This window comes from Lepisma saccharinum, chromosome 20 (assembly GCF_977018435.1).
Source record: "Lepisma saccharinum chromosome 20, izLepSacc3.1, whole genome shotgun sequence".
Taxonomy (NCBI): domain Eukaryota; kingdom Metazoa; phylum Arthropoda; class Insecta; order Zygentoma; family Lepismatidae; genus Lepisma; species Lepisma saccharinum.
The window spans coordinates 64068070-64081589 of record NC_139248.1 but is presented as its reverse complement, the minus strand read 5'-3'; the positions used below and the strand labels follow the sequence as shown (position 1 = coordinate 64081589).

General features: G+C 38.0%; 1 protein-coding gene across 2 annotated transcripts in view; it reads left to right on the top strand.

The window, feature by feature from the left end:
* The window catches only part of wapl (cohesin release factor wings apart-like), an 85283-nt gene that overhangs the window by 53727 nt on the left and 18036 nt on the right, over positions 1-13520 (top strand). For both annotated transcript variants that reach the window (XM_083141536.1, XM_083141535.1), the window contains 3 exons: positions 3138-3360; positions 7262-7377; positions 10739-10838. In XM_083141536.1, coding sequence (XP_082997662.1) covers positions 3138-3360; positions 7262-7377; positions 10739-10838 — 439 coding nt within the window. The remainder of the gene's footprint in view (positions 1-3137; positions 3361-7261; positions 7378-10738; positions 10839-13520) is intronic.

Below are 13520 nucleotides of genomic sequence, written 5' to 3'. Positions count from 1 at the left end.
AATCATAATAATCTATTTATAATACAAGTTGTGTTCTATTGCTCGTATGATAATAGTGCAATTTTTTTCATGCCTTGGATCATTTCCATGTGTATTTTGACAATGTCCTGTACTTTGTTGTCCAGGGGTTGAGGGGGGGAAGGAGCATTTTTCTTCAGAAATTTTGGAATTTTCCGGTTCCTCCCCTTCCCCCATTCATATATACACTCAATGTGCATAAATTGCATGTAGTCTGAATCTATGGTTCATTCCGCGTATAACAGTACTTGATTCATCCGTCTAGAGCAATTAGCCTCCAATGTACAGTATTTTTTCAAGGTAACTCTGCAATCCGAGGCTTGAGTCAGTGGCGCACATACATGTCGTTGGGGGGGGGGGGGGCTACAAGTCGTGTTCTATTGCTCGTATGATAATTGTGCAATTATTTTCTTGTTCCAGACATGCCTGTGATCATTCCATGTGTATTTTGACAATGTCCTGTACTTTGTTGTCCAGGGGCAGAGGGGGAAGGGGCATTTTTCTTAAGCAATTTTGGAATTTTCCGGTTCCTCCCCTCCCCCTGCATCCATATATACACTCAATGTGCATAAATTGTATGTAGTCCGAATCTATGGTTCATTCCACATATAACTGTACTTGATTCATCCATCTAGGGCAAATAGCTTCGGACCTACAGTCCGACATGCATGCGATCATTTCCATATGTATTTTGACAATGTCCTGCAGTTTGTTGTCCAGGGGCATTTTTTTCTGAGAGTTTGGAATTTTCCGGTTCCCACCCGCATCCATATATACACTCAATGTGCATAAATTGTATATAGTCCGATTCTATGATGTTCATTCCACATATAACGATATATCATTTGTCTGTCTAGGGCAATTAGCCTCCGATCTACAGTCATATAAATGAAACTCTGCATTTTGCTTAAAATTGGCCCGGAAAATGGGAGCTTACCTGGCAAAATGGGCTTGGTAATCAAAAGGTTAAACAGTACCGCACTCGATAATCACTCTGGTTTGGATTCCACTTTAAACTGTATATATAGTCCCGATTAGCTCATCAGCATAAAATGAATTCAAAACAAGCTTTACAAAGCTTGCATATTTTCAGATATCAAAATGGGGGATTGTTATTTACTTTCATAATAATCGACAATTTATTGTTGGATTAGGGACTATTCTGGAGGCCAAACAATCGTTCCACAAAAAACTTTTCCTCTTGTATAACTTCTTTTTTTTATCGGTCTTGGGGCCCATTCCTAGATTGAGGATTGCAGAATTTTTTTTATACGTCAGCAATGTGAAAAAGAAAGAAATGATCCTTGCTTTAAGTTTTATGATGCAACAGACAATAATATGGGCAATATTTCCTATCCAGACATCTGCATTCATACAAGAACGAGGGACCTGAATTCTGCAATTATTGCATCACCATGCACACCAGTGGCGGAAAATGAGCTGTTGTAGGAAAAGGGAGGGGGGTTACTTTTTTCTTATCGTGTGGTTTTTTTTTCGTTTTGAAAAACGTATTCACAACTGGTTGTTTCATTTTAGATGCCAAAGGAAAGGAGGAGGGATCCTCCCTCGCCCGGCATCATCCCGTGTGTGCACACAAGCAAGAAAATCGTGGCTGAAACACTATTTACTGATAGGAAAAGAGGGAGAAGTCACTCAGCCAACAATACTATTTTGGCAAATTTTATGACCGGCACAGTTGGGAAACGTACGAAGCGGGAAATGGGAGTTACAACATACGTAAGATCGAGGTAAACTTTTGCGGAAATCTAGATGACAACGCATTAGGCAGGTTGACGATCTTTAGTTGTCCTATGTGGCTTTGATTACCTGTAACATTTCCCCTTTTTTATGAATATCTACAGGGCACAAGGAACACGTTTTTAATGAAAGTGGTTACCGGAAGTTTTGTGCTACCAGCCCAAGAGTTGCTCGCTCACAGGAAACTGCTGAATCTCGAGCTCACCTAGACAGATGGGTGAGACTTTCAGGTGCCACGCATCTTGTATTTTGGAACATTCCTGCGATCTTACCTCGCATTTCTCATCTGACACTGGTGAATATTTCCAAGGTGGCACATTCAGCGGTGAAAGAGCTTGACCTGCCATGCAAATTGACAAAGAATGCAAGTCCAGCGGGCATTTCGGGCTGCTTCCCTCGAGTTGTCAGCAGCTCTTAGGACATGTCAAGTTAAAATAAAGTCCAAGCTCTCTCCACATGCGATCTTCTCTTGTCGACTTACGCAGGTGTCTACTTCGAATGAAGCGAAACCAGTTTTGCCGAAGGGTCTTGTAAACAACTTTGTATTAAAAATTATCCGTATTTCGATTTATCCGTCCTGAAATACATTATAAATCCTATCTTATCGGCTGGGCAATGGGAAGAACTTCGTATTAAAAGGTATTTCATATTACCCAATATCGTATTAACGAGGTTTTCCTGTATACTATTGTTTCCTCAATTTTACATTTTGCTGTATGTTAGTTTTTTTTACAAACAGGTCACTGAAGATCGTGTTATCATTGTTTAACTGTTATTAGTAATTCATAAAGTTTTATTAAGTTCATCCACACCTTGAACAGCACCTCATAGAATGCAGTCTAATTATTAAAATTTCATTTCTTTGTGATTGAATGCATCACAATTGGGTTGGGTGCAGGCACACCCAGCTGCTAACACATCGTGACAATGGGTTGCTAACAGCCCTAAACCTGGCCTCCTACCATAACATCATGGGCATTATTAGAATTCTAACTGGAAATAATGCATGTAAGTTAGTTGGTTACTAGGGTTAAGTAAGTGTAAGCAACTGGATGTGCCCTGCACCAAACCAATCGGAAATGTACTTAATTGCTATAAATTAAGTGCCTTGAAATATGACAATGAGTGAAAGTGCACATATGGTGTGAATAATTAAGATTTTCTCATTCCAATATTATTGTTATCAACAATGAGAAAGAGCAATGGTAATCTGCACTAGAGACCATATGGACAAGCTGTACTTTGCACATGTTTTTTTTTTTTTTATCCATGTTTCAATATATGCCATACATTTGTTATTATGTACTTTAGAAATAATAACTTTTATTTCTTGGTTATTTATGAAACCTATTTTGTTCCAGGTAACTCATCAAAATGAAGAAAATCAAACATATCTTTTAAATTATGCAAGTGGGACAGTAATCGACATACTAATGAAGCTTTATAAATTATGTGATACAGAAATTCCACTCTACCCTGTAGTAGACCCATTGGACAAAGAGTCTGTTGGAGCTATCATTCGAGAAGCTTTCTTAACAAATATGAAGGTCCTCATAAACCTTACTCATGATTTTCGTCATCAGTGTAAGTAATTACTAGAATGTGCAATGTTCAAATTAAGGAATTATGTTATATTTGGACAGTGTTTTGTAACACCATTCTCCTTACAGCATACCGTAAATTATGCATGACAAATACGGCACGTCAAAATGTTATTCCCCTCAAAAGCACACCTTTGTGACTAAGAGTGCTGCAGTGAGGAGAATTCGCTTGAGCGAATAATGCTCGAGTGGTATACACTTGAAGACCAGTAGTGCACGTATAACCATAATTTGTCTGTGGCAGTGGACCCTCAAATATTGATCGTGGGGTGAATGAAATTGTGGCTGCGGTGGCTCAGTCGGTAACGTGTGTGACTAACCATGCTAAAGGTCCCGGGTTCAATTCCCGGCCAGTTCAAATCGGGGAACTTTTCTAACGGAAGCGGCCCCGGCGTCCACCCAGTGTCGAATGACATGGGTACCTGGGGGAAACCCTGAGGGTTAAAGGCAGTCAGGGGCGTGATGCTGATCACATCACCCCCACTCATCATCTCCATGTTCAAATGAAGTTTCGTCTATCTTACTAATACAATGAGAATGAAAATGAAGTAGATGATTGTGGGCTAAAAGTTTCAAGGAGGATATTTTACATGTATCTGGTGTTTCAGAAATTATTGAAGGGTTACAAAAATGTATTTCAAGTAAAGTATTGAACTTACGTTAACGAAACCAGTCCAGAGCGATCGAGGAACGCAAACAGTTTTTTTTACACCTTCAACTGTTCAATGTGTGCAGCACAGACATTGACACGATAGTCTACTTCTTGACACACTCGCATCAACATTAGCCTGTCGATAGTGTGTATCGCTGCGATGATAACGCTTCCTTACGGCTGCGATATCTTGCGGCATCGCGGCCCCCATGGCAGAGTGGTTAGCACATCGCGCTACGATGCCAGTGGTCCCGGGTTCGAATCCCAGCCTGGGTATAGATGTTTGTGAGTGTCCATTCATCAATCGTATCATCACTCATCTCCATCTTTGCAAATTAGCCAAAGGTGGCACAAAAAGCAAAATAAAATAAAGCGATTCAATCAATAATGCGGCATCGGTGAGACCCTGTCTTTGATGAAACCCCAGTAAAAGAAGTCAACATGGTGTAAGATCGGATGATCTTGGGAATCAAAACATTGCACAAGACTTCATGATGGTTGCGGTAAACGTGGTTTAAAATTACTTACGTGAAATTTAGAAGATTTCGCACTTCCGCATTGCACAATTTAATGGTTAAATCCTATTAATTTCGAAGATCCACTGTCACAAAAGGCTGAATGAAGACAGTGGATCTTCGAAATTAATAGGATTTAACCATTAAATTGTGCAATGCAGAAGTGCGAAATCTTCTAAATTTCACGTAAGTAATTGCACAAGACATTTGAGTGTCTCCTAGCGGCAGGGATACGAACTCTCAGCTTAACAAAACATACACGCACAAAGTGTTGGAGTTCCTCGTTCGTTCTGGACTGGTTTCATTAGTGTAAGTTTGCTACTCTACTTGCAGTATTTTTTTGTAACTCCTTAATTATTTTTGAAACACCCAGTATGTGTCTACATTTATTCACATTAAGATGATATTCCATTGTAAATGTTCTAGCGTGGGAGACTTGAGTGAGGGAAAGTGGTCTAATGCTGTACTCTATTAGTAGAGGCACATAATTTTGGTAAATAAAATAGCAAAATTTCGGTACAAAAACAGTCAATTTCGGGTTCAAAAGCGATAAATAAAATAAAATTTTGGTGTTAAAGCGGTGAAAAATTGAATGAAAAGTGGTATATAAAAAGACATTTTGGTTTTAAAATTGTGAAATAATCTTAAATTTGATTTAAAAACTATACTTATTACACAAAATTAACATTTCACTTGTAATAGCACATTTATGTAGTTATCAGGGTATTAAGTTTATTTCTGTGTGAAGGAACCCATTTGTGCTTCTCCAATATTAACAGCGGAATTAATCAATTTTCCGAAAATTGCCCAACTCGCAAGATAATTCAGACCTCAGAAGGTGTTGCGTTGGTAAATAAACCCTAAATTTTGTGTTTAAGAGTTTATTTCGCATTTTGCAGTTCATTTTGCATTATTTTGTGACAAAACATGGTAGCAAAATGCATCTCACACCTTTCGAAAACATGAAAAATTAATACTACAATGTGTGTTTTGACATTTCGTTTTTTCGTCAAAAACTAAATATGCATGCCCCTCTCTATTAGTGACATTAAACTAGACACCATGGCACAACAGCCATGCTACTTCTTTTCAAGTAGCTCCCTAATTGTCATCCGGATGCTGGGTCAACACCAAAACATTTGGGGGTTCCCACCGGGAATTGAACCACGGACAGCTCACACCCAAGGCGAGGGTGCTAACCATGGGAGCATGTTAGCTGCAGTATTGATATAAATACAGATATTCTATTACATCCACAAGAATAAGTCACAATATAATAAAATGTAAAAAAAAATATATATATATTAGATATTCCTTGTGCTGGAAAATACATGTTTAAAAAAATTCTAAATGTAAACAGCAAAATTTATTAATTTATTAAACAAATGATGCCACAGAACATTTATCCATTGAGGCCAACTACATCTTTCAGGGAGTCACAACTAATAAAAACATCAATAATAATTAGAGGCATGCATATTTCGTTTTTGACGAAAACACGAAATGTGAAATCAACATTGTAATGTTAATTTTTCATGTTTGTGAAAGGTATGACGTGCATTTTCCCACACATTTTTCTCATGAAGTAATGCGAAATGAGCTGCAAAATGCTAAATAGACTCTTCAACACGAAATTTAGAGTTTATTTACCGACGCGATACTTTCTGAAGTCAGAATTATCCTGAGAGTTATGCAATTCACGGAACGTTGGTTAATTCTGCTGTAAATATTTGAGAAGAAAAAATGGACCCCTTTGTACAGGAATAAACTTAATATTTGGTAACGATGTAAATGTGCTATTAGAAGGGATACGTTTATTTTTTGTAGTAAGTGCAGATTTTAAATCAAATTTGGGATGATAATCACATTTTTAAAATTAAAATGTCATTTTATATACCATTTTTTCACTGGTATAACAGCGAAATTTTATTTTATTTACTGCTTTTGAACCCGAAATTGACTGTTTTTGTACCAATATTTTGCTTTTTTATTTTCCAAAAATATGTGCCTGTATCAATAATAAATGCCTACAAACTAATATTTCACACATTAGGCCCAAATAATGATACCACAGTGTCACGGAACTTTATAGACAATAATTTTTAAATTTTTTTTTAATTAAACATTTAATTAACATAGTTATTATTATCATAATCGTTATGACCTGAAAACTACTTGGTGCAACAGCCCATTCAGGGGCAAGGCTTGCCAAGTAACTTTTTGTTGGAAGATGTGTAGTCAGTGCACAGTCTCTCATTGCCTCTGTTTTCTGGCTTTTGAGACTCAGGTTCAATACTGTTGCTTTGAAGTAACTTCTCAATTGTCCTCAATGCTGGGTCAGCACCAACATTTTTGTAACTCATGGAAGAAGAACCTGGGACACACCAAAGACCAGCTACATGGGAGATCTTCTTTTATGTTCTAGTATGTATAAAATTATTTAGAACAAAAAGTAGAATCCAATGATCAACAGAATTTAGTTCTGGGTTACAGCACTGATTATTGCTGTGAATAAATAATTATTCAAAATAATCTCTTCTTGATACCATCTCCAATCATTTAGGATGTTTATCATTTTACCTTCCTGCTTCACATTTGGTTAGAGAACTTACTAAGAAACTTACATTTAAATAATTCATACTGCAAGTTAGAATTAATTATTTTCCTTTACAGGGTTTCTTCTTTCTGTTTTTTGAAACTTCTCTTTTATTCCACAGCATATGGAAGCACTTTGGCTGGCCAAAGAAAAGGAATTGTGGACATAACTTTGCATTCAATGCTGAGACTACACGAGTATGTCCCTGAAGAAAAGAAATTTGAACTACTAGTACTGGTAAGTATGAAGCTCCAGTTAATCGAGTTCAGATGTGTAGCTGTAAGTTACACATTTTCTTCTTTTGGGAACAATTATTTGATATTCCAGTGATCTTGAATGCTGCATAATATTTCTTAGCAAAACATGAACATTGGGAATTCTGAAAAGTTGTGTTTGAATTGAAGTAAGACTGATCTCGTAGCACTTTGAATGAACCAGTTGTAAACAACAGTGTTACACTACAAATAATTCAGGTACTTTCACTAGATTCTTCTCAGTCTTTATAGCTGATATTCACATTTGGATTCAAGTGAAACAAGTGTGGCTAATCGAATGTGCTGATTTTACTTTCCTTAGACAGAGCTTTAATCTTCTTAACGATTTGTGTCATCCATGTTGGGAGATGATTACAAGTGTTTGTAGCTTTTTGAGAAGTGTAGGCCTTGTATACTGTTTCTGAGGAAGTTTTTAGACTCTTCTTAACTTTTTTAATGTGTTGTGTTTGTCCTGTAAAGGTTTCTTTACAACTTGCACTTTTAACCCTTTTCAAGAGGATCTTTACTTCATTCTTTAACTTTAAGAGGATTTTTTTTGTCCTATACCTACACTGCTAGGCTAGAGAGTTAGTTAGTTATACCTACACTGCTCCACAAAACTTAAGGAACGCCAAGGGATTATGAGGGAGATCAGTAGAGTATTAGAGAATATTGTAAATCTTGATAATAACATTACTATAAAGTATCTCTTCTGCACATCATTGTTCCACTACACTGGCGTACACAGGGATGGGTTGATGAAGCTTCAGCCCCATCCAAAATTGAGAAAAACAACATTTTGCGTTCACATGTTCTCAATTTCAGTGGAACGTTTGGTCCGGAGTTCCTGTTTATGGATGACAATGCTCGCCTGCACCTCGCACGTATTGTTTCATGATTGATTTGCTTTATTTTACTTCGCTTTTTGTGCCACTCTTGGCTAATTTGCGAAGCTGAGGATGAGTGATGACACAAAGAAATTGATGAGTGGACACTCACGAACATCCATGCTCAAGCCGGCACGCGCACACATTGTGTCGGAATTCCTGGAAACAGGAGACATCGTCTGTATTCAGTAGCTTGAATGCTCACTGAACCTCAATCCTATCGAGCATGTTTGGTATGAACATAACTTCTTGATAGGGTTATGAACACCAATAAGGTACAGATGAAACATGCAACGAAAATGAGCAGCAACATTGCAAAATGGTACACAGGGTGAACCCTGTTTTTGTTTCCTTCTCTTCCCTCGGTGTTGCTTAAGTTTTGTGGAGCAATGTAGAAGGGTGCAAAATTGCCATTAGTGCCGAAGCACCCAAAAGTTTTAAATCAGTCAGTCAGTCAATCAATCAATCAATATCTTTCTCTCACTCACCCACTCACTCACTCAGTCACAGGACTGTAGGTACATCTTTTACTTCGGAGAGTGAGAGCAAGTGTCTTTGGTTGCCTGGTCTCATATAAAGATAGAATCAAAGAGAATCAAAGACAATGTTTCAAGCAAATATGTAAAGTACTAAAGTACATGACTATTATGTTCACTTTAGCTTCAATAGATTAATCCACCAAACACCTACTTGTGCTCAACTAGTCATCTACTTTCACAAGCACTATGATTACCATGAATCTTTTGCCATTTTTGAAACATTCAAGCTTACATTTTATATCTAAAGTATCATTAAATGCAGAGAAACTTATACTCACTTTTCCGCAAGCGTTCTATTGATTTCAGTGGCCCCTGCCACCATGTTGGAACTTGCTGCAATGTTTCTTAGTGTGCTTCTAGATATTAGTTTCACTGCCACTCACTTGACCAACAACAAATGAAAAGGTGAAGCAAATGATAGGTCAATCACTTTGAGGCCATATGCTTTTCTGATCAAATAATTAATATTTATGAACTACCCAAAAGACTTTGGTTTTCTAGTTAACATGCCTTGTAACACAGTAAGGCACCTGGATGTGAGGGCGAGTGTAAGAAACTTTATATTACTTCATCATTGTTGTTTTTTTTTTAAACATTTTGTAGATAATCTTAACAGTCATTCTTTTGAGCACTTTTGCGTAATTAATCAACTTCCAAGCTTTAATCATAGTGGAACCTTGATATTACATTTATCAGGGAACCACAATGAAAAAAAAATGTGGGAAAATGTAAAATCTGGTACAGTTGTTGGACCATGAAGTACCGTATTTGCGTGTGCGTGCATAATGCACACCCTGTTTTTTGATGGGGAAAAGCGACAAACAATTATATCTCGTATATAATGTGCAGTACAATTCAGGTTCAAGAAATGGCTCTCTCAGTTGTAGGTCGTAAAGCTGTTGCTATGCCGGTCAAGAGCGAATGACACTTGAGTCACCTGTTGCTATGTGGACCAAGGGGAGAATATCATCTTGTGTATACAATGAGTCACCAACCCATGGCACCTCCTCCTCCTCCTCCCTCCACTGTGTTTTATCATACCAAAGCTTTCACTCTTGAACCACCTTATTTATTCTGTAATAGCCGAAAGTAAGATCAAAATTACATTATGGATTTGCAGTGCTCAGGAAATTATTTTCTGCTATTACTTGCCCAACAAATACCGCTGATATGCATCCCATGTGACAGGAGGCACATGCTCGAATTCCACGAGAACTGCAGCAGTTAGCAGCACAAGATTTCTTCCATTACGGCATTTACACACTCCATATGTATCATATTATTCGGCCAGTAATGCATTTTAATTATTATTTTCCATTTTTCAACCGCATTGCACATTAGCGTCGGCATTTTGAGTGGAATATTGTTGCTGTTCAGAAACTAAAGAATTTAAGCTTTACAACGATATATAAATGATAGAGATCCGTAAACATGAAAAATCAGTGCAAGTGTCACAAAATCATGGAATGGCCCTGTACAGGTTCATGTTGGCTGTTTGAATTATTCCGTGCAAAATAAGCACCACAGTTTTGGGGGGCAAGAATTTTGGGGAAAAAAAGTGCACATTATACATGAGTAAATACGGTATATTGCAGTAAAATTGGGGTTCCACTATGAAAAACAGCTTTGCAGAAAAACTGAGTTCTGTGGTTCTCTGTATTTATTTACTACTGCATCTCTCATTTCCCAAATATGAATCAGTAATGTAAGTAAATGGATGACTGTACTGACTCATATTTAGTGCATATATTTTATATTTGAATAATGAGAAAGATAAAAGGTAAGAATTTATTCATGACAATCAAAATTTATTTGCCAAATTTTAAACATTTTTATTTTGTCTGGTAAATAATTGCAAGCATTTTTATCTAACAGAGAAGAGCATGTTTGGTTTCATGTGAATGAAATTTTCTTGCAGGCACTCAGTTTGTTAATCAACCTTATGGAACATTCTGTGGACAACAGGAAGCTGATCGTTGCTGCAAAAGCTCCTTCAGATTCTGAAAATATATTCCATCGTAAGTATATTATATTTGATTGACAGACTTTCTTCTCTTTTTAACTTTTTATTATTAAAAAGATAACTTTTTAAGGGCAAGAAACATCTCCGTTGCCAAAAACATTGAGACCCTTATCTCATGATCTCAATATTGAAGGCTCTGTCATTGAGTCCTTCCCAGATGATGTGTTTTCTAATGTGCTAATGTGCTTGTTCTTTCATATTAATGTTATTGTAATTACGCAAAGAGAATGATGATGTTAAATAACCTGGTCATCGATGCACATTGAAAATTTTTGCAAGCAACTCCACAGCTGTAGATTCGCGATGGTTTAGTTGGTAGGGAATCTGACTGCCACACAGGAGACCTTGATTCGATTCCTGGGGTGGATGATCTAAGGTCAGAATTTTTCCAGCCTTGTCCCTGCATAAACCGGCTCAGGAGCTCACCCAGCTTCAAATCAATGGGTACTGGGGCAACCCAGGCAGGGGAAAAGGCAGCCGGACCATGGTGCTGATCACATCACCTCCAAAATGGCCGAGATTGAGAATGTGTGGGGCCTTATCCCCACATCCCCTAAATGTGCCTTCATAACATGGTGCTATATGCACGGGAAACTTTACCTTTTTTTTTACCGCAGCTGTATCTTTTATCCGTGTTTGTGTTTACTCCATACAATAACTTTTTTTACACAAAATTTATGCTCAGTATAAGTTTCATGTCTCTATTGGTTTTTTGTACAAAAGTTACGTATGTTCAAAACATTAGTTGCGTTACTTTTTGGACATCCTGTACATGGAGCTATTAAATCAGTTATTAAACTATATATCATTATAAATATATGACTTTGGGTCTCCTTGAGGTGTAGTGGTAATCGTTACCTTTTAATCAAAGGGTCTTTGGTTCAGTTCCGGCTAAGACATGGTGGCCTTTCAAGAAGGCACCCGAAAGTCGACTTCTCTTCCAGGCAATGCACCCAGTAATTGCATTTTTGCAGGCCAATGAGGCTCTGGCTCCTGGATCTGCAGCCAATATAATCCTTTCTTGGGTTGTTAGTTGTCCTGTGTTACTTCATATCCTTGTGTATGCTGAGTGTACCCCTTTACAACCCCAGCTTTTATCAAAGCTATGGCATTTTAATTTCCTAGATGATGCTGTCATTTTAGTTTTGAAGGAATGAATTTTTGTATTAATCACAAATCCAGTGAATTATATTATCTGTTTTAGACCCTATCCTTACCTTTGTTTATGTTTGTCCCTGTATTAAGCGATAGATGCAAATAGCCAGTGTGCTCACATGCCCAGAAAATCAAATAAACTCAATTCCCAGTGGAGGGATATTGCACGGTGGTTCAGGTCCCACTCAAACTGTAGATCCAGTCTGCAACAGCCTGTCTGATCGTAAAGTGGACTTAAGCAAACTTTTTTTAATGTAGAAAATAAGCAAAGTGTAGATGTAAATGTACTGTACCAATGTTAGCCAAATTATAAGGATACTTTTTTATAAACATATGATCAATAAATATTTTTGGATTCATTTAATGTAAAGGCAAACATTTTCCACTTGACCTCCTTGGGTATGTTTTCAGAGCAAAGGTGACAAAGGCTCGCGTTATTTATTATCCAGTTAAAAGCTGGTGAGATAACTTTGTGTATACATGAAATTGATAGAAAAGGCAAGTGGAAAATTGTAACTCAACAGTGAATTAAAGCTGCAGGGTGTCCCACTCGAAGGTAGCCCCAGAAATTGTTGTGTAAAAAGGGTAGGTGGAGAGGAAGTGAAACAAAATTCGTACCTGATAAACCTGAATATGTGAGAAATTAAATGAAATCGCATGAGGTGCTGGGAGTGTCCTCCCCAGCATCTAAACACTTTTGAACAGGATGTCGCAAGTTTGTGAATGTGTGTGCCAGAACGTTGGGTGTCACTGCCTGGATTTCACGGTGGATGTTCTCCCGTAACTCATGAAGGGTGCATGATTTGTCCCGATAGACCTTGGCTTTCAGGTGACCCCACAGGTAAAAGTCTGGTGGGTCAAATCCGGTGACCTGGGAGGCCATAATCCTCTTGAAATGCTTGTCAGGGGAAAAGGATTCCTCCTCAGCCATGCTCACTCGAGAAGTGTGGCATGTTGCTCCATCTTGTTTGTACCAACCGAGTGTCAATTCCTGATCATCCAACTGATTCACGAACTCTCGAAACAATTTGATGTAAACTTCACTTGTTACAGTCGAGTCGAAAAAAAATAGGCCTGATTATGTGCCGCTGTGATGATGCACAGAACATGCCTACCTTTTGTGGATGAAGGGGTTCCTCGAATAGTGCGTGCGGGTTTTCAGTATCCCAGACAAGTGTGTTTTGGGAGTTCACATAACCGGATAGATGGAACCACGCCTCATCACTGAACCACGTGTACTCATATGTTCCAGGCCTTTCAGCAATAAATTGCTGAAACCAATGGCGAAATGTCATGCGTGTATCGTAATCAGTCTCTTTAAGTTCATGAACAACTGTACACTGGTAGACATATAGGTCAGCCTTCTTTGCAGCTCTTTGACACATGTTTCGGGATAGTCCACTTTCTTGCGATAAACGTAGAAGAGATTTTGTGGGAGAGGCCAACAAGCGGGTTTTTAAGTCTGCCGCTGTTTCTTCCGACAATTTTGGGCAGCCCTCGCCGTGCTGAATCCAACACTGTT